The sequence below is a fragment of the Phyllobates terribilis genome, unplaced genomic scaffold (assembly GCF_046119375.1).
Source record: "Phyllobates terribilis strain yellow unplaced genomic scaffold, ASM4611937v1 Scaffold_13__5_contigs__length_258822181, whole genome shotgun sequence".
In the NCBI taxonomy this organism is placed as follows: domain Eukaryota; kingdom Metazoa; phylum Chordata; class Amphibia; order Anura; family Dendrobatidae; genus Phyllobates; species Phyllobates terribilis.
The window spans coordinates 161994462-162019384 of NW_027362773.1; the positions used below are offsets into that span (position 1 = coordinate 161994462).

At 55.3% G+C, this 24923-nt stretch overlaps 1 protein-coding gene across 17 annotated transcripts in view; it reads right to left on the reverse strand.

Annotated features, from left to right (window-relative positions):
• CELF1 (CUGBP Elav-like family member 1) overlaps positions 1 to 23509 on the reverse strand; it is a 35454-nt gene extending 11945 nt beyond the window's left edge. For 4 of the 17 annotated variants that reach the window (XM_073658964.1, XM_073658963.1, XM_073658960.1 and 1 more), the window contains exons 1-11: positions 23387 to 23509; positions 15505 to 15575; positions 7482 to 7568; positions 6905 to 7092; positions 6736 to 6818; positions 6109 to 6157; positions 5697 to 5831; positions 5503 to 5582; positions 4874 to 5035; positions 4267 to 4369; positions 3934 to 4059 (exon numbers count right to left, since the gene is read on the reverse strand). In XM_073658964.1, coding sequence (XP_073515065.1) covers positions 3934 to 4059; positions 4267 to 4369; positions 4874 to 5035; positions 5503 to 5582; positions 5697 to 5831; positions 6109 to 6157; positions 6736 to 6818; positions 6905 to 7092; positions 7482 to 7552 — 997 coding nt within the window. In that variant the 5' untranslated portion in view covers positions 7553 to 7568; positions 15505 to 15575; positions 23387 to 23509. The remainder of the gene's footprint in view (positions 1 to 3933; positions 4060 to 4266; positions 4370 to 4873; positions 5036 to 5502; positions 5583 to 5696; positions 5832 to 6108; positions 6158 to 6735; positions 6819 to 6904; positions 7093 to 7481; positions 7569 to 15504; positions 15576 to 23386) is intronic. The other 13 variants (XM_073658968.1, XM_073658975.1, XM_073658962.1 and 10 more) reach the window with 8 other exon arrangements.
• Between the last annotated feature and the right edge of the window lie 1414 nt (positions 23510 to 24923).

The window sequence follows — 24923 nt, forward strand, 5'->3', positions numbered from 1 at the left end:
GCCCCCCGTGCAGCTCTCCACCTAGTCTTTCCCATTACAGCTGGCTGGAGCCCCGCGTGCAGCTCTCCCCTAGTCTTTCCCTTTACAGCTGGCTGGAGCCCCCCAAGTACAGCTCTCCCCTAGTCTTTCCCATTACAGCTGGCTGGAGCCCCCCGTGCAGCTCTCCACCTAGTCTTTCCCATTACAGCTGGCTGGAGCTCCCCGTGCAGCTCTCCACCTAGTCTTTCCCATTACAGCTGGCTGGAGCTCCCCGTGCAGCTCTCCCCCTAGTCTTTCCCATTACAGCTGGCTGGAGCTCCCCGTGCAGCTCTCCCCCTAGTCTTTCTCATTACAACTGGCTGGAGCCCCCCGTGCAGCTCTCCCCCCTTTCTTTCCGATTACAGCTGGCTGGAGCCCCCCGTGCAGCTCTCCCCCCAGTCTTTCCCATTACAGCTGGCTGGAGCTCCCCGTGCAGCTCTCCCCCTAGTCTTTCCCTTTACAGCTGGCTGGAGCCCCCAAGTACAGCTCTCCCCTAGTCTTTCCCATTACAGCTGGCTGGAGCCCCCCGTGCAGCTCTCCACCTAGTCTTTCCCATTACAGCTGGCTGGAGCCCCGCGTGCAGCTCTCCCCCTAGTCTTTCCCTTTACAGCTGGCTGGAGCCCCCAAGTACAGCTCTCCCCTAGTCTTTCCCATTACAGCTGGCTGGAGCCCCCCGTGCAGCTCTCCACCTAGTCTTTCCCATTACAGCTGGCTGGAGCTCCCCGTGCAGCTCTCCACCTAGTCTTTCCCATTACAGCTGGCTGGAGCTCCCCGTGCAGCTCTCCCCCTAGTCTTTCCCATTACAGCTGGCTGGAGCTCCCCGTGCAGCTCTCCCCCTAGTCTTTCTCATTACAACTGGCTGGAGCCCCCCGTGCAGCTCTCCCCCCAGTCTTTCCGATTACAGCTGGCTGGAGCCCCCCGTGCAGCTCTCCACCTAGTCTTTCCCTTTACAGCTGGCTGGAGCTCCCCGTGCAGCTCTCCCCCTAGTCTTTCCCTTTACAGATGGCTGGAGCCCCCAAGTACAGCTCTCCCCTAGTCTTTCCCATTACAGCTGGCTGGAGCCCCCCGTGCAGCTCTCCACCCAGTCTTTCCCCTTACAGCTGGCTGGAGCTCCCCGTGCAGCTCTCCCCCCAGTCTTTCCCCTTACAGCTGGCTGGAGCTCTCCGTGCAGCTCTCCCCCCAGTCTTTCCCATTACAGCTGGCTGGAGCCCCCCGTGCAGCTCTCCACCTAGTCTTTCCCATTACAGCTGGCTGGAGCCCCCGTGCAGCTCTCCACCTAGTCTTTCCCATTACAGCTGGCTGGAGCCCCCGTGCAGCTCTCCACCTAGTCTTTCCCCTTACAGCTGGCTGGAGCTCTCCGTGCAGCTCTCCCCCCAGTCTTTCCCCTTACAGCTGGCTGGAGCCCCCCGTGCAGCTCTCCCCCCAGTCTTTCCCCTTACAGCTGGCTGGAGCTCTCTGTGCAGCTCTCCCCACCAGTCTTTTCCCTTACAGCTGGCTGGAGCCCCCCGTGCAGCTCTCCCCTAGTCTTTCCCCTTACAGCTGGCTGGAGCTCTCCGTGCAGCTCTCCCCCCAGTCTTTCCCATTACAGCAGGCTGGAGCTCCCCGTGCAGCTCTCCACCCAGTCTTTCCCCTTACAGCTGGCTGGAGCTCCCCGTGCAGCTCTCCTCTAGTCTTTCCCATTACAGCTGGCTGGAGCCCCTGTGCAGCTCTCCCTCTAGTCTTTCCCATTACAGCTGGCTGGAGCCCCCAGTATAGCTCTCCCCTAGTCTTTCCCATTACAGCTGGCTGGAGCCCCCGTGCAGCTCTCCCCACCAGTCTTTTCCCTTAGAGCTGGCTGGAGCCCCCCGTGCAGCTCTCCCCCTTGTCTTTCCCCTTACAGCTGGCTGGAGGCCCCAGTACAGCTGGCTGGAGCCCCCCGTGCAGCTCTCCCCCCAGTCATTCCCCTTACACCTGGCTGGAGCTCCCCGTGCAGCTCTCCCCCCAGTCTTTCCCCTTACAGCTGGCTGGAGCTCCCCGTGCAGCTCTCCCCCCAGTCTTTCCCCTTACAGCTGGCTGGAGCCCCCTGTGCAGCTCTCCCCCCAGTCTTTCCCCTTACAGCTGGCTGGAGCTCCCCGTGCAGCTCTCCCCCCAGTCTTTCCCCTTAGAGCTGGCTGAAGCCCCCAGTGCAGCTCTCTCCCCAGTCTTTCCCATTACAGCTGGCTGGAGCTCCCCCTGCAGCTCTCCCCCCAGTCTTTCCCCTTACAGCTGGCTGGAGCTCCCCCTGCAGCTCTCTCCCCAGTCTTTCCCATTACAGCTGGCTGGAGCTCCCCGTGCAGCTCTCTCCCCAGTCTTTCCCATTACAGCTGGCTGGAGCCCCGCGTGCAGCTCTCCCCCTAGTCTTTCCCTTTACAGCTGGCTGGAGCCCCCAAGTACAGCTCTCCCCTAGTCTTTCCCATTACAGCTGGCTGGAGCCCCCCGTGCAGCTCTCCACCTAGTCTTTCCCATTACAGCTGGCTGGAGCTCCCCGTGCAGCTCTCCACCTAGTCTTTCCCATTACAGCTGGCTGGAGCTCCCCGTGCAGCTCTCCCCCTAGTCTTTCTCATTACAGCTGGCTGGAGCCCCCAAGTACAGCTCTCCCCTAGTCTTTCCCATTACAGCTGGCTGGAGCCCTGCGTGCAGCTCTCCCCCTAGTCTTTCCCTTTACAGCTGGCTGGAGCCCCCAAGTACAGCTCTCCCCCTAGTCTTTCCCTTTACAGCTGGCTGGAGCCCCCAAGTACAGCTCTCCCCTAGTCTTTCCCATTACAGCTGGCTGGAGCCCCCCGTGCAGCTCTCCCCCTAGTCTTTCCCATTACAGCTGGCTGGAGCCCCCAGTACAGCTCTCCCCTAGTCTTTCCCATTACAGCTGGCTGGAGCCCCCGTGCAGCTCTCCCCACCAGTCTTTTCCCTTAGAGCTGGCTGGAGCCCCCCGTGCAGCTCTCCCCCTAGTCTTTCCCCTTACAGCTGGCTGGAGGCCCCAGTACAGCTGGCTGGAGCCCCCCGTGCAGCTCTCCCCCCAGTCATTCCCCTTACACCTGGCTGGAGTCCCCCGTGCAGCTCTCCACCCAGTCTTTCCCCTTACAGCTGGCTGGAGCTCCCCGTGCAGCTCTCCCCCCAGTCTTTCCCCTTACAGCTGGCTGGAGCTCCCCGTGCAGCTCTCCCCCCAGTCTTTCCCCTTACAGCTGGCTGGAGCCCCCTGTGCAGCTCTCCCCCCAGTCTTTCCCCTTACAGCTGGCTGGAGCTCCCCCTGCAGCTCTCCCCCCAGTCTTTCCCCTTACAGCTGGCTGGAACTCCCCGTGCAGCTCTCTCCCCAGTCTTTCCCCTTACAGCTGGCTGGAGCTCCCCGTGCAGCTCTCTCCCCAGTCTTTCCCCTTACAGCTGGCTGGAGCTCCCCGTGCAGCTCTCCCCAGTCTTTCCCATTACAGCTGGCTGGAGCACCCTGTGCAGCTCTCCCCCTAGTCTTTCCCCTTACACCTGGCTGGAGCTCCCAGTGCAGCTCTCCCCCTAGTCTTTCCCCTTACAGCTGGCTGGAACTCCCCGTGCAGCTCTCCCCAGTCTTTCCCATTACAGCTGGCTGGAACTCCCCGTGCAGCTCTCTCCCCAGTCTTTCCCCTTACAGCTGGCTGGAGCTCCCCGTGCAGCTCTCCCCAGTCTTTCCCATTACAGCTGGCTGGAGCACCCTGTGCAGCTCTCTCCCCAGTCTTTCCCATTACAGCTGGCTGGAGCACCCTGTGCAGCTCTCCCCCCAGTCTTGTATCTATCCCATTAGGTATAATTTCCTTTGTGACATTAATGTTCCCTATTCAGTCTTTCTGGCGCAGTTCTGTCCCTGGAATAGAAACGTCAGAAACTTGTCCTGAGTTGGACACAGACAGTTCGCAGAAAACATGTGCAGCTCACCAGAACTGGTCAGGATGCTGAGGGGGCTGCTGGATGTAGTGAGTGCCGAGCCTGCACTTGGGGTCTGTGTAACGCTGGCAGCTGCTGCTAAAGCTGCCAAGTTCTGTATCTGCATGGCACTGAGTCCTGTAACACAGGCATGAGAACGCCACATGTGCATCAGCCAAAACGCTCAAATCTAATTTTTATATTTCATTTTTATTTAATTTAATTTATTTTTTTTTTAAGAAAAGGAGACGGCACATGTTAATTGTAACTGATAATAAAATGCAGACTTTTTTTTTTTTTTTAATCAAAGTATAAAAAAATAAAGAGTAATAAAAGCACACACACCTGATGTTCTCCCCATGGAGTACTCACCTCCCATGGGATGGAGGCCACTTAGGGAGTTGAGGTTGCTGGAGGAGGCTGTCTGCTGGAGGAGCTGCAAATAAAGCTAGACATTACACCAAAACAAAACAAGAAGGAGAGTGAGGGCTCGTTCCGGTCCGGGGAGAAGACGTTTCACACCACAGATATCCACGGGGTGCACAACGGGAGACGGGAGTGAGCGGGAAGGGCCCGGGTGAGTTAGAACAAACACCATCACAAAAAAGAGAAAACAATTATGTGTTTCCACTGCAAAACGGGTTAGCTGATGCCAAGCCACCGCACTGCCCGAGGACTGAGCTGGCAACAGAACTGGCGAAATCAGAAATTTGTTCACCTGGATGATCAATGGCCGAGGAAATTAGATTTTTTTTTTTTTGTGTGTAGGTCAGTGGGACCTTCCCAAAGAATCGTGTACAGAAGCCGCCGGTGAGATTTGTTCTAGATGCTCAGCTCAAGTCAGGGCAGAAGAATCAGCGCAACCCTCACTTCACAAAGACAAGGTGGTTTTCTCCACCACCGGAGGTTTTACAGAACCAAAGTGGAGGAGCTGAAACCATGCGACACTTACTGCTAAGTATTGTGGGGCCAGACTGTTCAGTCCCGCCAGGTTCCCCCACACAGAGGCGGCGTTAATTTGCTGCATCTGTTGTTGGAGTTGTTGTGCCATTCGTTTCTGTTCTTTGTCTTTCTGGGTGTCTGCAAACTTCACGACAATTGGTGAGGAGCAACCCTGCAAAAAAAAAATATATATATATATATATATATAAAAGAAAGCCCAAGATGAGAAACTGAAGCGCTGCAATCACGCAGACACCGGCCCGGACAATCAGAAGTCAGGGCTAGCGGCGGCTATACATGCAAGCAGGAACATGAGATGAGCTAGTCTAAAACAAGTTGCATTTTTTTTTTTTTGCAGTGATTGCATCAAATACCACCACTTCCCTGATAGCCATAGAAGAAGCCCTCCCCAATAGCCACAGTAACAATCCTGCCCCCCTCAGCTGGCAGGGGCGACATGCAAGCAGTGTATTGCCAGCCGGTGCACGAAGCTTCTTGCATTTGGAAGCAAAACCCGGTCACCACAGTTGACTATTTCATCACTAAAGCAATCAGGATTTGGCCAGCCTCATTAAATCATTGTTTCCACATAAAAGGGGCGCTTACCTGAACCTTTAAGAGAACATTACCAGGACTCACCTCCATGGTTTGTGCTTGGTGCATGGCTTTGATTGCATTCTGTGCCATAGATCTGGTTGTAAATGTGATGAACGCACAACCTGCAGTTTAATAAGAAAAAAATATATAATATATAAAATAAAAAATACTCCAAAAGAGCCAGCAATAAAAAAAATAAAAATGTGCAGGTGGTGTCCAGCCCATGGCTCACTTACCTCTGCTTAACCCGTCCGGCCCCCGCAGGATTCTGCACTCCTCTATCTGCCCATACTGAGAGAACATCACCCGGATGTCGTTCTCGTTACACTTCTTGGACACCATGCCGATAAACAACTTTCTGTCTTCAACAGCTTTAAAGAAAATAGACAAAATGTGACATTAGATCCTATAAGATGCCACCGACCGGGGAATAAACCGACAAGGGGCGAGGGATAGTTCGTACTCGGCAGTTCCACGGTCCGTCCTCCAGACTAACTGATGGCGGATTCCCCCCAGTTCATCCCATCAATGAGCAGCACACGGATGGCATCAGAGTGAAGTCTGATTTTTTTTTTCACAGACCTATAGACTTGCTATAGCTATAAGTGTGAAAAAAGTGAGCACGGCTCTCAGAGGTAGGTGACATACCGTTATTCTTCTCACTGTCAGCCGGTTTCATCTGTATCGGATGATGCATCTGCACACAATCAAGATGACGTTAGAGCATGTACAATCCTGAAAATGCTACCACCAGCCCCCCCTCCTAGTTTACCACCAGCCCCCCCTCCTAGTTTACCACCAGCCCCCCCTCCTAGTTTACCACCAGCCCTCCTCCTAGTTTACCACCAGCCCCCCCTCCTAGTTTACCACCAGCCCCCCCTCCTAGTTTACCACCAGCCCTCCTCCTAGTTTACCACCAGCCCCCCCTCCTAGTTTACCACCAGCCCCCCCTCCTAGTTTACCACCAGCCCCCCCTCCTAGTTTACCACCAGCCCCCCCTCCTAGTTTACCACCAGCCCCCCCTCCTAGTTTACCACCAGCCCTCCCTCCTAGTTTACCACCAGCCCTCCTCCTAGTTTACCACCAGCCCTCCTCCTAGTTTACCACCAGCCCCCCCTCCTAGTTTACCACCAGCCCCCCCTCCTAGTTTACCACCAGCCCCCCCTCCTAGTTTACCACCAGCCCCCCCTCCTAGTTTACCACCAGCCCTCCTCCTAGTTTACCACCAGCCCTCCCTCCTAGTTTACCACCAGCCCCCCCTCCTAGTTTACTCACCCCAGGAAGAATCTTCATATTGTGCAAAGCGTTCTGTGCTTCTAATGCAGCCTTACGTGTGTAGAAAGTGATAAAACAGCATCCTGGAGTCAAGAAACAAAGCAACAAGATGAGACAACGGCTACAATCGACCCCCCGGGGTCCAACACGGACTGGCGGGAAGCTTCACCTTTACTCTGCGGAGGGTTCTGGCTTCGGTCCCGCAGGACGTTGATTTCATACACGGCGCCGTACTGCTCGAACAGCTCCCTCAACTCCTTCTCCGACCAGCTGCGAGGAACCTGACCCACAAACATCTTGATGGAATCTGGATCCGGATGGTCTGGGTGGTCCATGGTGCCGTTCATCTTCTTGGATCTAAAATGACCAATGACAAATGGTAGATGTCAACCAGTACGCCGCCGCCGCCAGCGGAAAATACACACAGAACTTATAAGTACACTTAAAGCTCCAAAATCAGGAGTTAATCCAGTGTTATGCACAGGACGGATACACCACACACAGGAACGTGAATATCAGCACCATCCAAAAAAAAAATAAATGGCCGACTCCGGAAGATTAAGACTTCGGCACCGGCCAGTCACAGCCATGAGCTCAGAGACAGGTGGAGGTGAGACGGAGCGGATCTCAAGGTGACAGCACACAGATACATAGTGACAAGGAGCAGATCTCACGATAAAGGCACAAGAATAAAAAAAACGTAAAAGCAGCGATAGCTCTGACGTCTACGGCTCGAAAACACTTACACAGGACTGGAATTCAGAGAGCAATGATCCACCATCATCTCGGGCAGGAAATCAAGTTTAAATGAAGCCATGGTCTAATTAGCCCCCCTGGAATAGACACAAGCAGACAGAGCTCAGCTCCGCCCCGACAAGAGCGCGGAGAACAGATGAAGACACTACAGAGAGCGGCGGCACAGGAGGAACATCGCACAGCACGAGGGAGAGACCACGAGCGAGAGACCACGAGCCGGCTCCGCCGTCAACCCAGCATTGGACGAGACACACAGAATGGACGGGGAGGAGAGGCACGGGGGGACGCAATACAAAAAAAAAAAAAAAAAAAAAAAAAAAGTTTGTGTGCGATTTGAAAGGGGATGTTACCATGTGAAGGGAGGCTCAGCTCGGGGCACAATGAAAATGCTGATGCACGGAGCTTGTTTTGTGTGTTTTTCCCTGGCGAAGCATTACTGAGTGCAGCATCAGATAAACAGCGTGTCAGATCAATAGAGATAGGGGTGAGTGACGGAGCGGAATAAAAGAAAACACCCGCCCGCCGCAGCCACCGGGGCATGCAGACCCGAGCCCGAGCGACTCTGGGGCGTGCAGGCCCGAGCCTTCCTGCAGCTCCAGAGCCCGATATCAGGACACCGGCTGCAGGAGACGAGGGCCCGCTCGCATACACGGGGACATTACTCAGGGGCCTTGCACCAGTTTTTGCAGCCATACCTGTGCTGTCCACAGTGCACCAAATCTATAAAGACATGAGCAGGGTTTAATACATTTTCGGCATTTTACCAGCAGATCAGACTATGGTGGGAGACGATGGCTGTGACCCTATGGACTGGATCACTGTACAAGGAAAGGAGTCCACAAGTGTCTGAGATACAAATCTTTAGCCTTAAAAGTGCAGTGCCAGCAGGCTGCCACCCATCCACGGGGTAGGTGGTAACTGGCTGATTGCTGGCAGCCCCACAGCCGATGAAAGAAGCGGCGTGTGCGGCCATCACGCTGTTATTCAGGAGCGCACTGCTCCCCGGCCTCCCTGCTTGTCAGGGGACGGTCTTGAAGATTGACAGTCCAGACCTGTAGTATGGTGGTCTGACCTGCACGCTCTCCAATGCTAGAAGCAGCTTTACCACCAACATTGGAGGAGCGGAGGATCCAGCGATCCGGGCCGCCTGAAAGCAGAGCCTGCTAGTCACACAGAAGCCTTGCCTAGGAAACCGTCCACCACTGGCAGAGGTGACAGTAACCTAGGCGATGAGAAAACAACATTAAAAATGCCTCCTTTCTCCACAACTCAGAAGAACTTTTAAGAGGTGAATTGTAACGTTGGTGACTTTTACACCCTTTAATCAAACAGGTGAAGTCAGAAGTGACGGAGGCACCCGCACTGGGAGCACAGCGACCAATATACATAGGTCATCATTAGCTGGACTGGTCGGCCGGCCTATATGGAAGTCTCCCAGGTCAGACACCAGTCAACTAAATGGTCTTCCTCCAGACGGCCCGTGTACTTTAGCTTTCCCATTCCCATATTACAAAGCATATTATGGCTCTGAGCGAGTGCATGACGCTATCCGTCCACACGCAGTGACCCGGTTACATCACACAGCTGGAGAGGGCGATCTCCGCACATCCATCTGCATCGATCGCCACCACTGCCGGGTTCCCTGGGTGACAACGTTGTGCCCTCGAGGCTAAAGATGGAGCATGGCACGTCGCCAGCTCGGAAATCATTACAACCAGCAACGTCCGCAAGAGAAATGTGGAAAATCAGAGTCCAAGTGCTGCCGGCTGACACTGCGACAAGCGCACGGTGCGGAGCGTTATCACCCTCTTATGACCCTGAATTCTGGATGTGACCAGCTATCACCCAAAAGCAGGACAGAGAACGATCAGCGAACAGCAACCACCGGGACCCCCATACACCACCAGAGACCCCTGTGGTCAGCGGTTGTGCTCCATTGCATTTCCATGGGACTGCCATAAAGCCGGGCCGTATGGCCACTTATGTAAGGGGGGATTGTATATGGCAAAACCCTACAACGTGTGACCAGGGGACGAGGTGACAAGTCGCTCCGCCGCTCAGCCCTAAAAATACATTTTCTTGTCATTCTGGAAGCGTTTCTGCATGAAGTAACTTTCCCAAATAAAATGTCTAAAACTCGGAGCTGGCACCGCCCGCCGCTCGCTCAGGCACGGTTTCCATGCCGACCAGAAATTTCTATTTTTTCCCCACCGAATCCAGAGTTCAAATTATAGCACCAGGTATAATGAGCTGCCCAGGAAAGATGGAGGCGGCAGACGGCACCGACATCGATTTACCTGCAGCTCGGGCACCACGCACAGCCGCAACCACGCACAGCCGCAACCACGCACAGCCGCCGCCGGCACCACGCACAGCCGCAGGGGCTCGTGCCGATCACAGACACCAGGACACAGCGACTTACAAACAATCAGATGCCAAACCGAGACCCCGGTGCCACCCTAGAGGTGCCCACACACACGAGGCAACAGGAACTGATGTGTACGGGGCCGACAATTAGCAGATGTGCAGGGAGAAACGGCACAAGTCACTTTAATAGTTTTTAGATTTTGTCTTGCAATGTGGCTGCAAGCTGGAAACTGTAAAATATAACGTAGGGGCGTCTTAGTAATGCAGTGGGGTGCACGAGCCAAGGCGGCCATGGATATAGAGCGCTCGTCTGCTTCTCATCTTCACGCCCTGACTGCCCCATACACTGCAGATAGCTGTCTGAAGGCTCGCCTGGTTGTCAGACATTGCTCCTGACTGCCCCATACACTGCAGATAGCTGTCTGAAGGCTCGCCTGGTTGTCAGACATTGCTCCTGACTGCCCCATACACTGCAGATAGCTGTCTGAAGGGTCACCTGGTTGTCAGACATTGCTCCTGACTGCCCCATACACTGCAGATAGCTGTCTGAAGGGTCACCTGGTTGTCAGACATTGCCCCGGGGTGCCTCCAGCTTGGACTGACTTAACAGGTAAGGGTGCAGGCGGCTCACAAACCTAATCTGTGCCCTGCAGGGGAGAAAATGAAAGCAGGTGTCGGATTGGAGGAGGTGGGTCACATATTTATAGTCATGGCTGACATGAATCCCCGGAGTGACCGGAGCCGCAGCAGGATTACGTTTCTGTGCAGCCTCCAGACGTGGACAGATCCGCACTGCACAGGAATGTATTTACTGGTTCCTTCTGGCTTTGGACCTAATGCACATTGGGGAAGGAGGGGGGAGAGGGGTCATCCCAAAAAAAAAGCAAAAGCCGCTCCTGCCTCCAAATAGCCAGCAGGCATGGAGGAGCGCAAATCATGTGAACCCAGGGGCCATTCTCCATACAACATCTGACCGGGACCGTTATCCTCTGGTGACAGGCTCTTTTAGGACACTCCGATTTAATAGGGACGAGGAGGCAGTTTTTGGTAAACCCTCCATACTGGTCTCTGCTGACCTCTTATAAAAGGGACGGAAGAGTCGGGACAGGACCGTGCAAACCAGGAGATCGACCAGTCCTGCTGAAACCTGTGGGCTCAGCAAAGGGTCATACAATGTGTATGGCGGCCACATCGGCAGATCTCCTGACAATCTGACCTCGTGGACAACGCTGGCCCCGCAAGACGAGCTGGAGCCGCAAGACGAGCTGGAGCCGCAAGACGAGCTGGCGCCGCAAGACGAGCTGGATCCGCAAGACGAGCTGGATCCGCAAGACGAGCTGGATCCGCAAGACGAGCTGGATCCGCAAGACGAGCTGGATCCGCACAGATCTCAAGTCTATGGGCAGCGCAAAACTGTACAGCTTTCATTCTTCGCAAACGAAGGAAGATAAAAACCACAGCAAGGTGCCGAGCGGAGTAACATGGCGAGGGGCTGCGATCTCCGAGAAGGGTGTTCCCCAGAACGTGATCTTGGACAATAAACAGATCCCTCCGTCCGCTGCTGCCACCGATGGGCGAAACGTTCACAGAACCCGACCGCAGATATGACACCCAAGGGTTAAACGATCCAGACCATACTAAAGATCTCAGGAATTATATCACCACCAAAGGCTGAAAAAAAGGTGAATCGTTCCACGATGAGTCTTTGACGCTATTTTTTTTTTTTTTTTAAATGCAAGTAACCGGGTGCAGAAAATCAGTATAATCAAAAACGCACCAAAAAGCTCAACGTGGGAATATAGCCTAAAAGGTCTGTGTATTAAAAAAAGACATTTCCTGCCCCTTTCCCAAAAATCAGGGGCAGGACTGGCACCAGTGCCCCTTACCACCGATGACTGAAGCAAAGCTCTGCCAGCGCCGACGGAGAGGCGGCTGCACGGGCAAAAATGCCAGATGCTTCAGACATGACGGGTCAGGAGGAGATATAATCGTCCTGTCTATAGGACTGTAATAACCGGGGCCTTCTCAACAGTCAGCCAGAGTTATTGGACTAAAAAAGAAATAAATAATAATAATTGTGTAAACCATTACAGAATTTCATGACTCCATAATAAAAGCGCACTGTAGTGCCGCCACTGCCATCACCGTGAGCTTTCTGCAGGTCCTACACGGGTTGCACAGCTCTCCGGTACATGTAACCTCACAGCGCCCGAGGCCACGTCTCCTTATCCGCCTCCTTCACATGACGAAGCCCGTGCCAGGTAATTGCTCCGACACAGGAAACTTAGCATTTCTTTCCCAACAGACTAAAAACTTAACACCTTAATGACCGGACGCCGGTGGCAGCAAGGGGGATTCAGGATGTTGGATATTATTTGGAAAGGTAGATGGAGTGGGGGAGGGGCAGTGTTACGGCATATAGTCAATATGATAGAGGCCCCCCATAATAATGAGCCGCTTCTCTGTGTGTTACATGCTGCATGGATAACTTTTCAGAAGTTGGAGAAACTGATCAGATATTCTATGCGGCAAGCAGACCCCCAACAACTACAGTGGAGGAGCGCTATTTTCCACAAACGTTTGGGGAGAGTAACTACAAGAGAGACTCCAGCTCAGGTGTGAATGAAGTCTCAGAAGCAGGGGGACGGCGCACTCAAAAAGATTTGAGGGTATGTGCTCGCGATCAGGAGCCGGCTGCAGCCCCGCGGGATAGCCCAGCTGCTGCCACCCTCATTGATGTTAGTCTATGGGGAAAGTCCACACGAGGACCTGCAAGAGAAACTGACGCGCTGCAGGTCCGAAAGACGCGCTGCAGGTCCGAAAGACGCGCTGCAGGTCCGAAAGACGCGCTGCAGGTCCGAAAGACGCGCTGCAGGTCCGAAAGACGCGCTGCAGGTCCGAAAGACGCGCTGCAGGTCCGAAAGACGCGCTGCAGGTCCGAAAGACGCGCTGCAGGTCCGAAAGACGCGCTGCAGGTCCGAAAGACGCGCTGCAGGTCCGTTTCCACGGATGATTCGCAGGTGCACAGACGCATAGTGGACATGGGATTTCTAGAAATACCATCCCCTATGCTGTAACATCTGAGCATAAATACTCTGCTTCAAACCTGCAGCAGCTCCGGATCGTGGGCACATACCCGGACAATCCTGATGGGTGGCATGGTACATCATGCATGCTCTCCAATGAAGCATGGAAGAGGCGCAGGGGGCGGTGACACCAGAATCCAACCATCCATCAGCTCACAGCGGTTCTTGCACGCTCAAAAGCAAAAAGCTTGTAAGCGCTGCACTCCTTGCTTCGCATATTTGCCTCCACTGATAAACTGCAAAGGTGGCTGATAACCTAGGTAATGAACTGCGAGCTATAAAATTCTACATCCCTCCGTTATTGAGGAGCAAATTGCAAAGTTGGTTGTTTTCTCCAGCAAGTTGCAATTAAAGCCAAACGTGATGTTGAAAAAAAAAAAAAACCTTGAACACTTAAGTCTTCATGGAAATAAAGAAATATTGTAAAACACACGTATTAATTATTTTATTTGCTTAAGTAGCGCCGTCATATTCTGCAGAGATTTTACAGATATCATCATACTCGCTGACCCCATTGGGGCTCACAATCTATATCCCCTATCACATTGTCTGAAGTGTGGGAGGAAAAGTGCAGATGTTGTGCTTGGTGGGATTTGAACCCAGGACCCCAGTGCTGCAAGGCAACAGTGCTAACCACTGAGCCACCGATCACAGTGCTAACCACTGAGCCACCGATCACAGTGCTAACCACTGAGCCACCGATCACAGTGCTAACCACTGAGCCACCGATCACAGTGCTAACCACTGAGCCACCGATCACAGTGCCTTCAGAAATCTGCAATCTTGGCGATCAGTAGCGTCCATTTAGGAACCCGACATGAAACATTACACCAAACCCAAGAAAAGTAGGCCGAGAATGAAAGGGGGCGCAGCCCTAATTTAATACTGCATCCCGCCTCACAGTGGCGCTCCTGCCACACACGCAGGCACCGCTGACCTAAAACCCCTCATAACCAATCCTTTCCAATGGTGGGTTACTCAGAGTGTGAACGTCTATATGGGAGTCGGGACAGATTGCCGCCGTCCCGCCAGTCTGACTCCGAAATGTTTAGTCGAATCTTCTGATTTATAAATGCTGATCCTCATTAGCGATGATAAAAGCCAAAAAGACAAAGCGACTTCTGCATCACTGATCTCAGTGTAAAAGCTACAAACGGCGTGCTAGCCACTCCAAGCACAACATGACCAAAGTAAGGGTCCCGAGACCCCGCGCTGAGGGCTGGGCCCGGCCATACAGAGATCTGGAAAGAAGGATCTCTGCATTGGGCCCGGTAATAGTGTGCTGGGAGATATAGATATACAGATGACGCACGGGTCAGGCGGACACTGCTGGGGGGCTACATGACAACATTTGGTGCAGCAGACGCACCATTCTCTGGTGACCTGTAAGAGTAATCGGAGAAGATGACACCTGGCAGCACATACCATAGCAATGTACAGGCAGTAAATCTATCCAGGGTAATGCAACCTCAATGAGTAAAAGTACTGCTCGTGTTCGGACACAGAAAACTTTTTACCTAGCAAATTTCTCACCTGTAAACCCACCAGACACCAAATAAAGCACTCGCTCCTAGATATGCAAGAATTAAATCCAATAAGACGGCTGCAAATGAAGCGGGTGGAAGACGACGGACACACGGCTGGAAACACGCAAAATCTCACATCCTTACTAACTGCCTCCAGTTTGGCTCATAGCCGCTGCCATCTGGGATAACAATGCCATTCAGGGGGGGAGGAGATGGACCGACCTTTGCCATGATGAGTGGCCTGGTCTCACCTTCCGGTGATCGGAGGCAGCGCTGCAATTGCCGGCAGTCAGACATTAGTATAAAAGATGCTGAAGAAGTTCTATAGATTTTTTTATGAATAGATGTCAGCAACATGCGGCATTTCAGCTGTTGTGAAACTACAACTCCCAACATGCTGCAGCTATCCGGCCACAAATTGCTGACCCATCTTAAAAGGATTTTTTTTTGTTTTGGAAAACCTGTGTCCCCCGCTTGCACTTTTTTTTTTATTCTTTTTTTAAATATAAACTGTGCTTTACTCACTCTCCTTGGGTCCAACGGAGAGTCTCCTCTGTTGTTCCTGGTGTTCATTATTGTCTGCAGCACAGACGTCAAGCTGTCAGCCCTGCAGTCAATCAGTGAGTTCAGCGGCTCATGCCGCCTACTTGGCAGAAGCGCGGAGCTCAATGATTGGATGCAGCGCTGTTGACCTGACATTAGCGCTGCAGACAATAATGGAGACCAGGAGCAGCGGTGGAGGCTCAGATCTCGACACTGACTTTCAGCAGCTTGTGTGTGGGTGCAGGCTTACAGCCCCCCCAGAAGAGGATCGCCCAAGGAGATTTTGTGGCCTGACCCCTTTCTGTGCTTCGTCAGGACGAGACGTCACCAGTCACACTGTCCTCCATTCTCCGTGTGAAAGAGAAGGGCTTGGGGGGCGATGCTGTCAGTCCTCACAGCCTGTCCGAATCCAACACCACGGTGCAAAAATAAAGCCCCGCAAAGTGCTGAATACATTCATAGAAATTATGTTGGAGAAATTAGAGACTTACATGAACGTTCTGTCTCTTGAAAGGCAAGCAGCGGCCCGGAGTCTGGGAGACCCTTATATCCTATGTGGTGCCTGAGGGGGGAAAAAAAAAAAAAAGGAATTAATAATATGCATCTCCATTATGTGCAGCTTAAGTGACATTTCAGGGGTCCAGGCACCGTTACACGGTCCGTCATCGGGTGGGACGAATGTTTGTAAGTATGCTCGCTGCCAATCATTGGCCTGTGTGAACAGGGCAGCAAAACGCTTGTGGATTGATTTATTGCATCGTTCGTGCAGCCTAAAAATAATCGTAGTCGGCTTCGCGTCTCCATGTGTAATCACCAGGGGACGACTGCTGACAATGTGCCAACTGGATGGGGTCTGAACAACCGCATCACAGGGGCTCTCCTGCCCCGCTCACATCTATCTGGAGGGCAGCGGCGCGGACGACACGGCACCGGGGAGGTTTGCACGTTAGGTTGGCATCTGCCAATGTAACAGTCAGCGCCACTTATCTCCCAGTGTGCGCAAGAATTGTTTTAACAATCGACCCCCCCCCCCCCCAACAGTTTGCATCGGCCGGTGTAAAAGGGGCTGATAAACAGCCCTACGCGTATGGTTATACATTCGATGGGGCAGAGATCAGCCTGTGTAAATGCATGACCCCAATCTGCACCCACCCAGGCCAATAACAGCAGCAGCAAATGCTGGCGCTTCATAGCACGACACATGTTCTTATACAACGCCAGCTACAAAGTAAGACTTGGAAAGTTTGATCACATGCTCGGGGTATAATCACTACATCTGGCGAGTAATCGGCTGCAGGGAAGCCATGTGTTCCCGCATTACTTCTGCCGCGTTCCCGGCTCTTATCAGAGCAGCGCCAGGACGGGAACATGGCATCGTCACGGCCATTATATGAGCAAACACTGGGCGACCCAGGAGGGGTGCGATGCACTAAACAGCTGTCCGCAGGGAGGAGGGGGGCAGTATGTTTAGTGTCTGCCGTGAGAAGTGAGGAAACACTGGAGAAAAAAAAAAAAAAAAACACCTAGAAATTGCAAAAAAAACAGGCGAAGACGACTGAGCGGTCAGGAAACTCTCCCTGACCGGGACAAAAATGGCGGCCGGGCGGAGAGGACTGCAATGACAGGCAGACCACCGGGTCAGTCAGCGGCTCACACAGGCGTCAGCTGAAGCTGCTGGTTTTGTGGGACCCAGCGACTATGTTATTTATATGGGGGTTCTCCAATTCGCCCCTGACCGACATTTGTTCTCACAGAGTGGCAGAATTTTATAACTTCGGATATAAAAACCAACATGCGGGCAGCACAGATGGTACTAGGACTGTCATAGGAGCCAGTTGATCCATTTAACCCCTTCCAGTAGTAGGATGTACTAATAGATCCCACTTGGGTTCACCACATATGGAGCCGGCATGTGCCAGCAGAGATCAGGTCTGGCTCTGATTGCTACGGTGAACTTTATAAATGCTGCTGTCAATCACCGACAGGGTGTGATCTTACTGGCCGCCATTGCCCCCCTGAATGTCTGATCTATAAAAAAAAAAAAATAGCCAAAAAATCCTCAGAGCAAACCCCGTAAAAATAAAAACGGCAGAGTTGCTGCTTTTCGATCAAACCTCCCTAAAATAAATGCAACAAGAATCAATCAAAATGTCGAATGTCACCCAGAATGTTATCAATAAAACCATCGGCTCACCTCGCAGAAAAACAAGCCCCAACACGGCTCCACCGACAGAAGAATGGCCACGCAATGCAAAGACTAGTATTCACAACTTTCTACATTTTTTTTTCGCCATTAAAAAAAACAAACAAAAATAAAACAGTAGAAATCGTGGTGACTGCACGGACCCGGAGAAACGGGGTACACCGAGTAAAACGGCAAAAACTAAACCCGAAGAACATCAGCGCAGTTGTGTTTTTTTCCACTGCATTTTGTATTTTTCCTGTTTTTAAGTTTATTATATGGTAAAGTGAACGGTGTCATCAAAAGTACAACTCGTCCCACAAATAACGAGCCCTTGTACGCCGATGAGGACAGAAAAAAAAAATATATATATATATAGATTTTGGAAAAAGGGAAAGAAAAAATAAAAATTGTCAGTGGCCGGAAGGGGTTAAGGCTATGTGCCCACGTTGCATTTATGAAGCAGAAAATTTCTGCTGCATAAATGCAAGTCCTCTCCCGGAAAAACGCATGCGGAATTCCGCACGCGTTTATCGCGCATTTTTCGCGCGTTTATCACACGTCTTCCACATGCGGAATTGCCTTGCGTTTTTTATGCATTGGACAAAGGCAATTCCGCTTGCGGAAACGCAAAATTAAATGACATGCTGCGGATTTTTGAACTCGGCATAAACGCTGCGGAAAAATCCGCAGCATGTGCATAGAAGTTGCGGAAACCCATTGGGGATCATGGGGTGCGGGTTACCAAGCGTTTTACAAGCGTTTCCGCTGCGGAAATTCCGCATCAAAAACGCTTGTAAAACGCTACGTGGGCACACAGCCTAACTCTGGGGTTGGTTTCTGACATGAAACAGACAATTCCACATCCTCTTATGGTGGGAATGTCCGAGCCCCCCTGCAAGAAACTCTGCCAATGTGTCCCAGAGAAGACCCTCAACAATGAGGACATACTGGCACTCCTACGGCATCTGGAGATCAGACATTAGTATGAAGGATGGGAAATCCCTTTAAAACGTCCAATCTGCCCCGGCGGTGGCCACAGATGAGTGATGGCGCCTTTATTAACGGGTCAGTGCGGGCGGCTGAACATGAACTAAACTGTTAGGCTGTGTGCCCACGACGCAGAAATGCTCCGGATTTTTTCCTGAGCGTTCCTGCATCTCCCTGGCAGAAAATACACATGCGGATTGTGCGCGCAGATTGTGCATGCGGATTGTGCATGCGTTTTTCCTGCCCGGGACATGCGGATGTGAAGCGTTCTTCACTTGCCTTTCCGCATGCGGGTTGACAAGCGCTTTCCAAGCGATTTTAGCATCACTTGGAAAGTGCTTGACAACTTGGTCACATTATATAAATCCATGCAACTGGCATATATAGTGTGACCGTAAAGAATGGTAAAAAATAAATATATACTTACCTTCCGATGGCCCCCGCAGTCTTGCCGGCAGCTCGCAGTACACTGAAGGACCTGCCGTCACATGACTATGACGTCAGCACAGGTCCTTCTGTCCACCGCAATCTGCCGGCAAGTGAAGACAAGGAGACTGGGGGTCATCAGAAGGCAAGTATAATATTTATTTTATTCTTTTTTTTTACAGTTTCTATGGTACCCGGGTCCGGAGGAGAGTCTCCTGTCCTCTAGACCCGGGTACCATCCGCACATTGAAACGCATGGATTCTGCATGTACAGATGCAGTGATGTGGAATCCAAGCGATTCAATGCAAGTCAATGGCGGCAAAAACTCAGCGCCTGCGGATTATCATTGGGGGACATGGCAGGCCTTCTACCAAGCGTTTTTTAAACGTTTTTGCCGCTGCGGAAACGCTTAAAAAAAGCATCGTGGGCACACAGCCTAAGTGAAATGGTGAAGCCGGACGGCGCGAAGAGGCCTAATCTGTGCCCCCCCCCCCCCAATTTCTTCCCTCAGGGGGGTGTACGCAGCCTTCCCCCACCCCGCATTTCTCCCCTCGGGATGGGGGGGTGGGGGGAGTACGCAGCCACCCTCCCATTTACCTCAGGGGATGTAAGCAGCCACTTCCCCCATCGCTTCTTCCCTCAGGGGGGTGTACGCAGCCACCTGCCCCCCATTTCTTCCCTCGGGGGGGGGGGGGGGGGGTACGCAGCCACTGCCCCCCATTTCTTCCCTCGGGGGGGGGGTGTACGCAGCCACTGCCCCCCATTTCTTCCCTCGGGGGGGTGTACGCAGCCACTGCCCCCCATTTCTTCCCTCGGTAGGGTGTACGCAGCCACCTGCCCCCCATTTCTTACCTCGGTAGGGTGTACGCAGCCACCTGCCCCCCATTTCTTACGCAGACTACATATCCCCTCAGGGGTGTGTGGGTTGACCCCTGATCTTCCCTTGGGGGCGTGTACACACTCTCCTCCCCATCTTCCCTCCCTCGTAGGGGGGGTGTACGCAGACGCTCATCTCCCGCCCCCATGCCTCCCGCCGTCTCTACCCTGACTCTCACCCCCCCCCCAACTTCTTCCGCTGGCCTCTGTGCCACCCCCCCCCCCCGCCAGCCTCTGCCCTGAAGCTCGACCCCCGCCGGCCTCTGTGCCACCCTCTACCCTGGAGCTCGACCCCCGCCAGCGCCCCCCCCCTCTACCCTGGAGCTCGACCCCCCGGCCTCTGTGCCCCTCCCCCTACCCTGGAGCTCAACCCCCGCCGGCCTCTGTGCCACCCGCCAGCATCTACCCTGGAGCTCAACCCCCCGCCAGCCTCTACCCTGGAGCTCGACCCCTGCCAGCCTCTGTGCCACCCGCCAGCCTCTACGCTGGAGCTCGACCCCTGCCAGCCTCTACCCTGGAGCTCGACCCCAACGAGCCTCTGTGCCAGCCCCCCCCCCCCTGCACCCCCGTCTACCCAGGAGCTCAACCCCCACCGGCCTCTGTGCCACCTGCCAGCCTCTACCCAGGAGCTCGACCCCTGCCAGCCTCTGTGCCACCCCCCCTTACGCCCCCCTTTACCCTGGAGCTCGACCCCCTCCGGCCTCTGTGCCACCCCCCCCCCCCCACCTCTACCCTGGAGCTCGACCCCCCCCCCGGCCTCTGTGTCACCCCCCTCTTGCGCCCCCTCTACCCTAGAGCTCCACCCCCACAGGCCTCTGTGCCACCCCCCTTGCACCCCCCTCTACCCTGGAGCTTGACCCCCGCCGGCCTCTGTGCCACCACCCCCTTGCGCACCCCTATACCCTGGAGCTCGACCCCCACAGGCCTCTGTGCCACCCCCTCTGCGCCACCCACAGGCCTCTACCCTGGAGCTCGACCCCCCCGGCCTCTGTGCCCCCCTCTACCATGGCGCTCCACCCCCACAGGCCTCTGTGCCACCCGCAGGCCTCTACCCTGGAGCTCGACCCCCCCGGCCTCTGTGCCCCCCTCTACCATGGAGCTCCACCCCCCCCCCCTCTACCATGGAGCTCCACCCCATCCCCGGCCTCTGTACCACGCCCCCCCCTTACCCTAGAGCTCGACCCCCGCCGGCCTCTGTGCCACCTTCCTCCCTTGCGCCCCCCCTCTACCCTGGAGTTCGACCCCCGCTGGCCTCTGTGCCACCCCCCTTGCGTCCCCCTGGCGGCCTCTACCCTGGAGCTCGACCCCGCACCTGGCCTCTGTACCCCCCCAAGCCTCCCTCTACCCTGGAGCTTGACCCCCCCACCTTGCGCCCCCCTCTACCCTGGAGCTCGACCCCCGCCGGCCTCTGTGCCACCCCCCTCCGGCCTGCCTCTACCCTGGAACTCGCCCCCCCTCCTGCGTCTACCCTGGAGCTCGCCCCCCTTCTGCGTCCCCCCCGCCAGCCTCTACCCTGGAGCTCGCGCCCCCCCTCCTGCATCTACCCTGGAGCTCACCCCCCTTCTGCGTCCCCCCCGCCGGCCTCTACCCTGGAGCTCGCCCCCCCCCCTCCTGCGTCTACCCTGGAGCTCGCGCCCCCCCCCGGCCTCTACCCTGGAGCTCGCGCTCCCCCCCCGGCCTCTACCCTGGAGGTCGCCCCCCCCCTCCTGCGTCTACCCTGGAGCTCGCCCCCCTCCTGCGTCCCCCCGCCGGCCTCTACCCTGGAGCTCGCCCCCCGCCGGCCTCTGTGCCACCCCCCCTGCCGGCCTCTACCCTGGAGCTCGCCCCCCCCCGCCGGCCTCTGTGCCGCCCCCCTCCTGTGTCCCCCCGCCGGCCTCTATGCCGCCCCCCTCCTGCCTCTACCGGCCTCTGTGCCACCCCTTCCTGCCGGCCTCTGTGCCGCCCCCGTCTTGCGTCCCCCCCCGCCGGCCTCTCCCCTAGAGCTCGCCCCCCCCGGCCTCTACCGGCCTCTGTGCCGCCCCCCTCCTGCGTCCCCCGCCGGCCTCTACCCTGGAGCTCGCCCCCCTCCTGCGTCCCCCCGCCGGCCTCTACCCTGGAGCTCGACCCCCGCCGGCCTCTGTGCCGCCCCCCTCCTACGTCCCCCCGACGGCCTCTACCCTGGAGCTCGCCCCCCTCCTGCGTCCCCCCGCCGGCCTCTACCCTGGAGCTCGCCTCCCTCCTGCGTCCCCCCGCCGGCCTCTACCCTGGAGCTCGCCCCCCCCTGCTGGCCTCGACCCTGGAGCTCGCCCCCCCGCCGGCCTCTGTGCAGCCCCCCTCCTGGGTCCCCCCACCGGCCTCTACCCTGGAGCTCGCCGGCCTCTGTGCCGACTCCCTCCTGCGTCCCCCCGCCGGCCTCTACCCTGGAGCTCGCCCCCCCGCCGGCCTCTGTGCCGCCCCCCTCCTACGTCCCCCCGCCGGCCTCTACCCTGGAGCTCGCCCCCCTCCTGTGTCCCCCCGCCGGCCTCTACCCTGGAGCTCGCCCCCCGCCTGCGTCCCCCCACCGGCCTCTACCCTGGAGCTCGCCCCCCTCCTGTGTCCCCCCGCCGGCCTCTACCCTGGAGCTCGCCCCCCGCCTGCGTCCCCCCACCGGCCTCTACCCTGGAGCTCGCCGGCCTCTGTGCCGACTCCCTCCTGCGTCCCCCCGCCGGCCTCTACCCTGGAGCTCACCCCCCCGCCGGCCTCTGTGCCGCCCCCCTCCTACGTCCCCCCGCCGGCCTCTACCCTGGAGCTCGCCCCCCTCCTGCGTCCCCCCGCCGGCCTCTACCCTGGAGCTCGCCCCCCTCCTGCGTCCCCCCGCCGGCCTCTACCCTGGAGCTCGCCGGCCTCTGTGCCGACTCCCTCCTGCGTCCCCCCGCCGGCCTCTGTGCCACCCCCCTCCTACGTCCCCCCGCCGGCCTCTACCCTGGAGCTCGCCCCCCTCCTGCGTCCCCCCGCCGGCCTCTACCCTGGAGCTCGCCCCCCTCCTGCATCCCCCCGCCGGCCTCTACCCTGGAGCTCCGCCCCCCTCCTGTGTCCCCCCGCCGGCCTCTACCCTGGAGCTCGCCCCCCTCCTGCGTCCCCCCGCCGGCCTCTACCCTGGAGCTCGCCCCCCTCCGGCCTCTACCCTGGAGCTCGCCGGCCTCTGTGCCGACTCCCTCCTGCGTCCCCCCGCCGGCCTCTACCCTGGAGCTCGCCCCCCCGCCGGCCTCTGTGCCGCCCCCCTCCTACGTCCCCCCGCCGGCCTCTACCCTGGAGCTCGCCCCCCTCCTGCGTCCCCCCGCCGGCCTCTACCCTGGAGCTCGCCCCCCTCCTGCATCCCCCCGCCGGCCTCTACCCTGGAGCTCCGCCCCCCTCCTGTGTCCCCCCGCCGGCCTCTACCCTGGAGCTCGCCCCCCTCCTGCGTCCCCCCGCCGGCCTCTACCCTGGAGCTCGCCCCCCTCCGGCCTCTACCCTGGAGCTCGCCGGCCTCTGTGCCGACTCCCTCCTGCGTCCCCCCGCCGGCCTCTACCCTGGAGCTCGCCCCCCCGCCGGCCTCTGTGCCGCCCCCCTCCTACGTCCCCCCGCCGGCCTCTACCCTGGAGCTCGCCCCCCTCCTGCGTCCCCCCGCCGGCCTCTACCCTGGAGCTCGCCCCCCGCCGGCCTCTCCCCGGACCTCACCCTGAGGCTGCCGGCCACGTGCGGGTAGCGGGCTCGGAGCAGAGCGCCGTTATCCCCGCCCGGCTCCTCACCAGCCCGGCAGAGCGGAGGGTGGGGCGGCCGCTAGGATCCCGTTACCCGCCGCTTACGCAATCTTCACGTCACCATCCCGCCGCCGGGCCCAGCACTCCAGCCCCTGCCGGTGAGCGGCCCCCACACCCCCCGGCGCCCTCCCGTCACTCACCGCTCGCAGCCTCGGGTCACACGCTCTTCTCGTCTTCTCTCTACGCGCAGAGGATCCAAAATGGCGGCACTTCCGGGAGGATCCACAGGCGGTCTTGGGGGCGGGGAGAGCAGGGGGCAGCATGAGGCGACCAGTAATGGGCTGGACCACTGAGCCGTGGGGAGGGGGAGGTCACAGCAGGGGCGACAATAACGCGCTCGTCTGTGTCACTGAGCGCTAATATCATCAGACTGCGACAATGGCAATGAGTGCGCGGGGATCGATAGTAATGGAGGCCGGGGTCAGGGTCATCGCCTCAGGCTGAAGAAAGCTGGGAGCGCAGCAAAACGCCGGGTGATTCTGTACTATTAAAAAAATACATGTCCATAGGAACCAATCAGAGCTCAGCGTTTAATTCCATACCAGCGCTACGAATATGAAAGCTGTGCTGTGATTGGTTGTTCTTAGACATAGTAACCAATCAGGGCTCAGCTTTCAAGTCTTTAGAAGATCTAGAAAATTGAAAGCTGTGCTATGATTGGTTTCACAGCGCAGCTCCTGTGCTCAGGAGTGGACCCCGGCTGGAGCTTACGGCGGGTAATCGTCAGGTGTCAGACCCTCACCGGCCTCCACTGATCAGCTGTCCTTTAGGGGTCGCCACATCTGTGGATTAAAAATCACTCTGATGATCGGGCCAAAAAGCTGGACGCGTGTCAGGCGTATGTCATTCCGTATGTCATGCGTGAGCTCATTCTCACCTAGCGTCCGTATGACGGGTCTAGAACATCTGTTACATGGTATAATGATACTCTATGCAACTGACGACTCGTCTACAAAAGTAATAAAGCAATCATAGAAAGAGATAGAAATATTACATAGATGATAGATAGATAATAGATAGATAATAGATAGATGATAGATAATAGATGATAGATAATAGATAGATGATAGATAATAGATAGATAATAGATAGATAGATGATAATAGATAGATGATAGATAATAGATAGATGATAGATAATAGATAGATAGATAATAGATAGATAGATAATAGATAGATGATAGATAATAGATAGATGATAGATAATAGATAGATAATAGATAGATAGATGATAATAGATAGATGATAGATAATAGATAGTAGATGATAATAGATAGATGATAGATAATAGATAGTAGATGATAATAGATAGATGATAGATAGTAGATGATAATAGATAGATAGATAATAGATAGATAATAGATAGATGATAGATAGATAATAGATAGATAATAGATAGATGATAGATAGATAATAGATAGATAGATGATAATAGATAGATGATAGATAGTAGATGATAATAGATAGATAATAGATAGATGATAGATAATAGATAGATGATAGATAGATGATAGATAATAGATAGATGATAGATAGATAATAGATGATAGATAATAGATGATAGATAATAGATAGATGATAGATAATAGATAGATAATAGATAAATGATAGATAGATAATAGATAGATAGATGATAGATAGATAGTAGATGATAATAGATAGATGATAGATAGTAGAT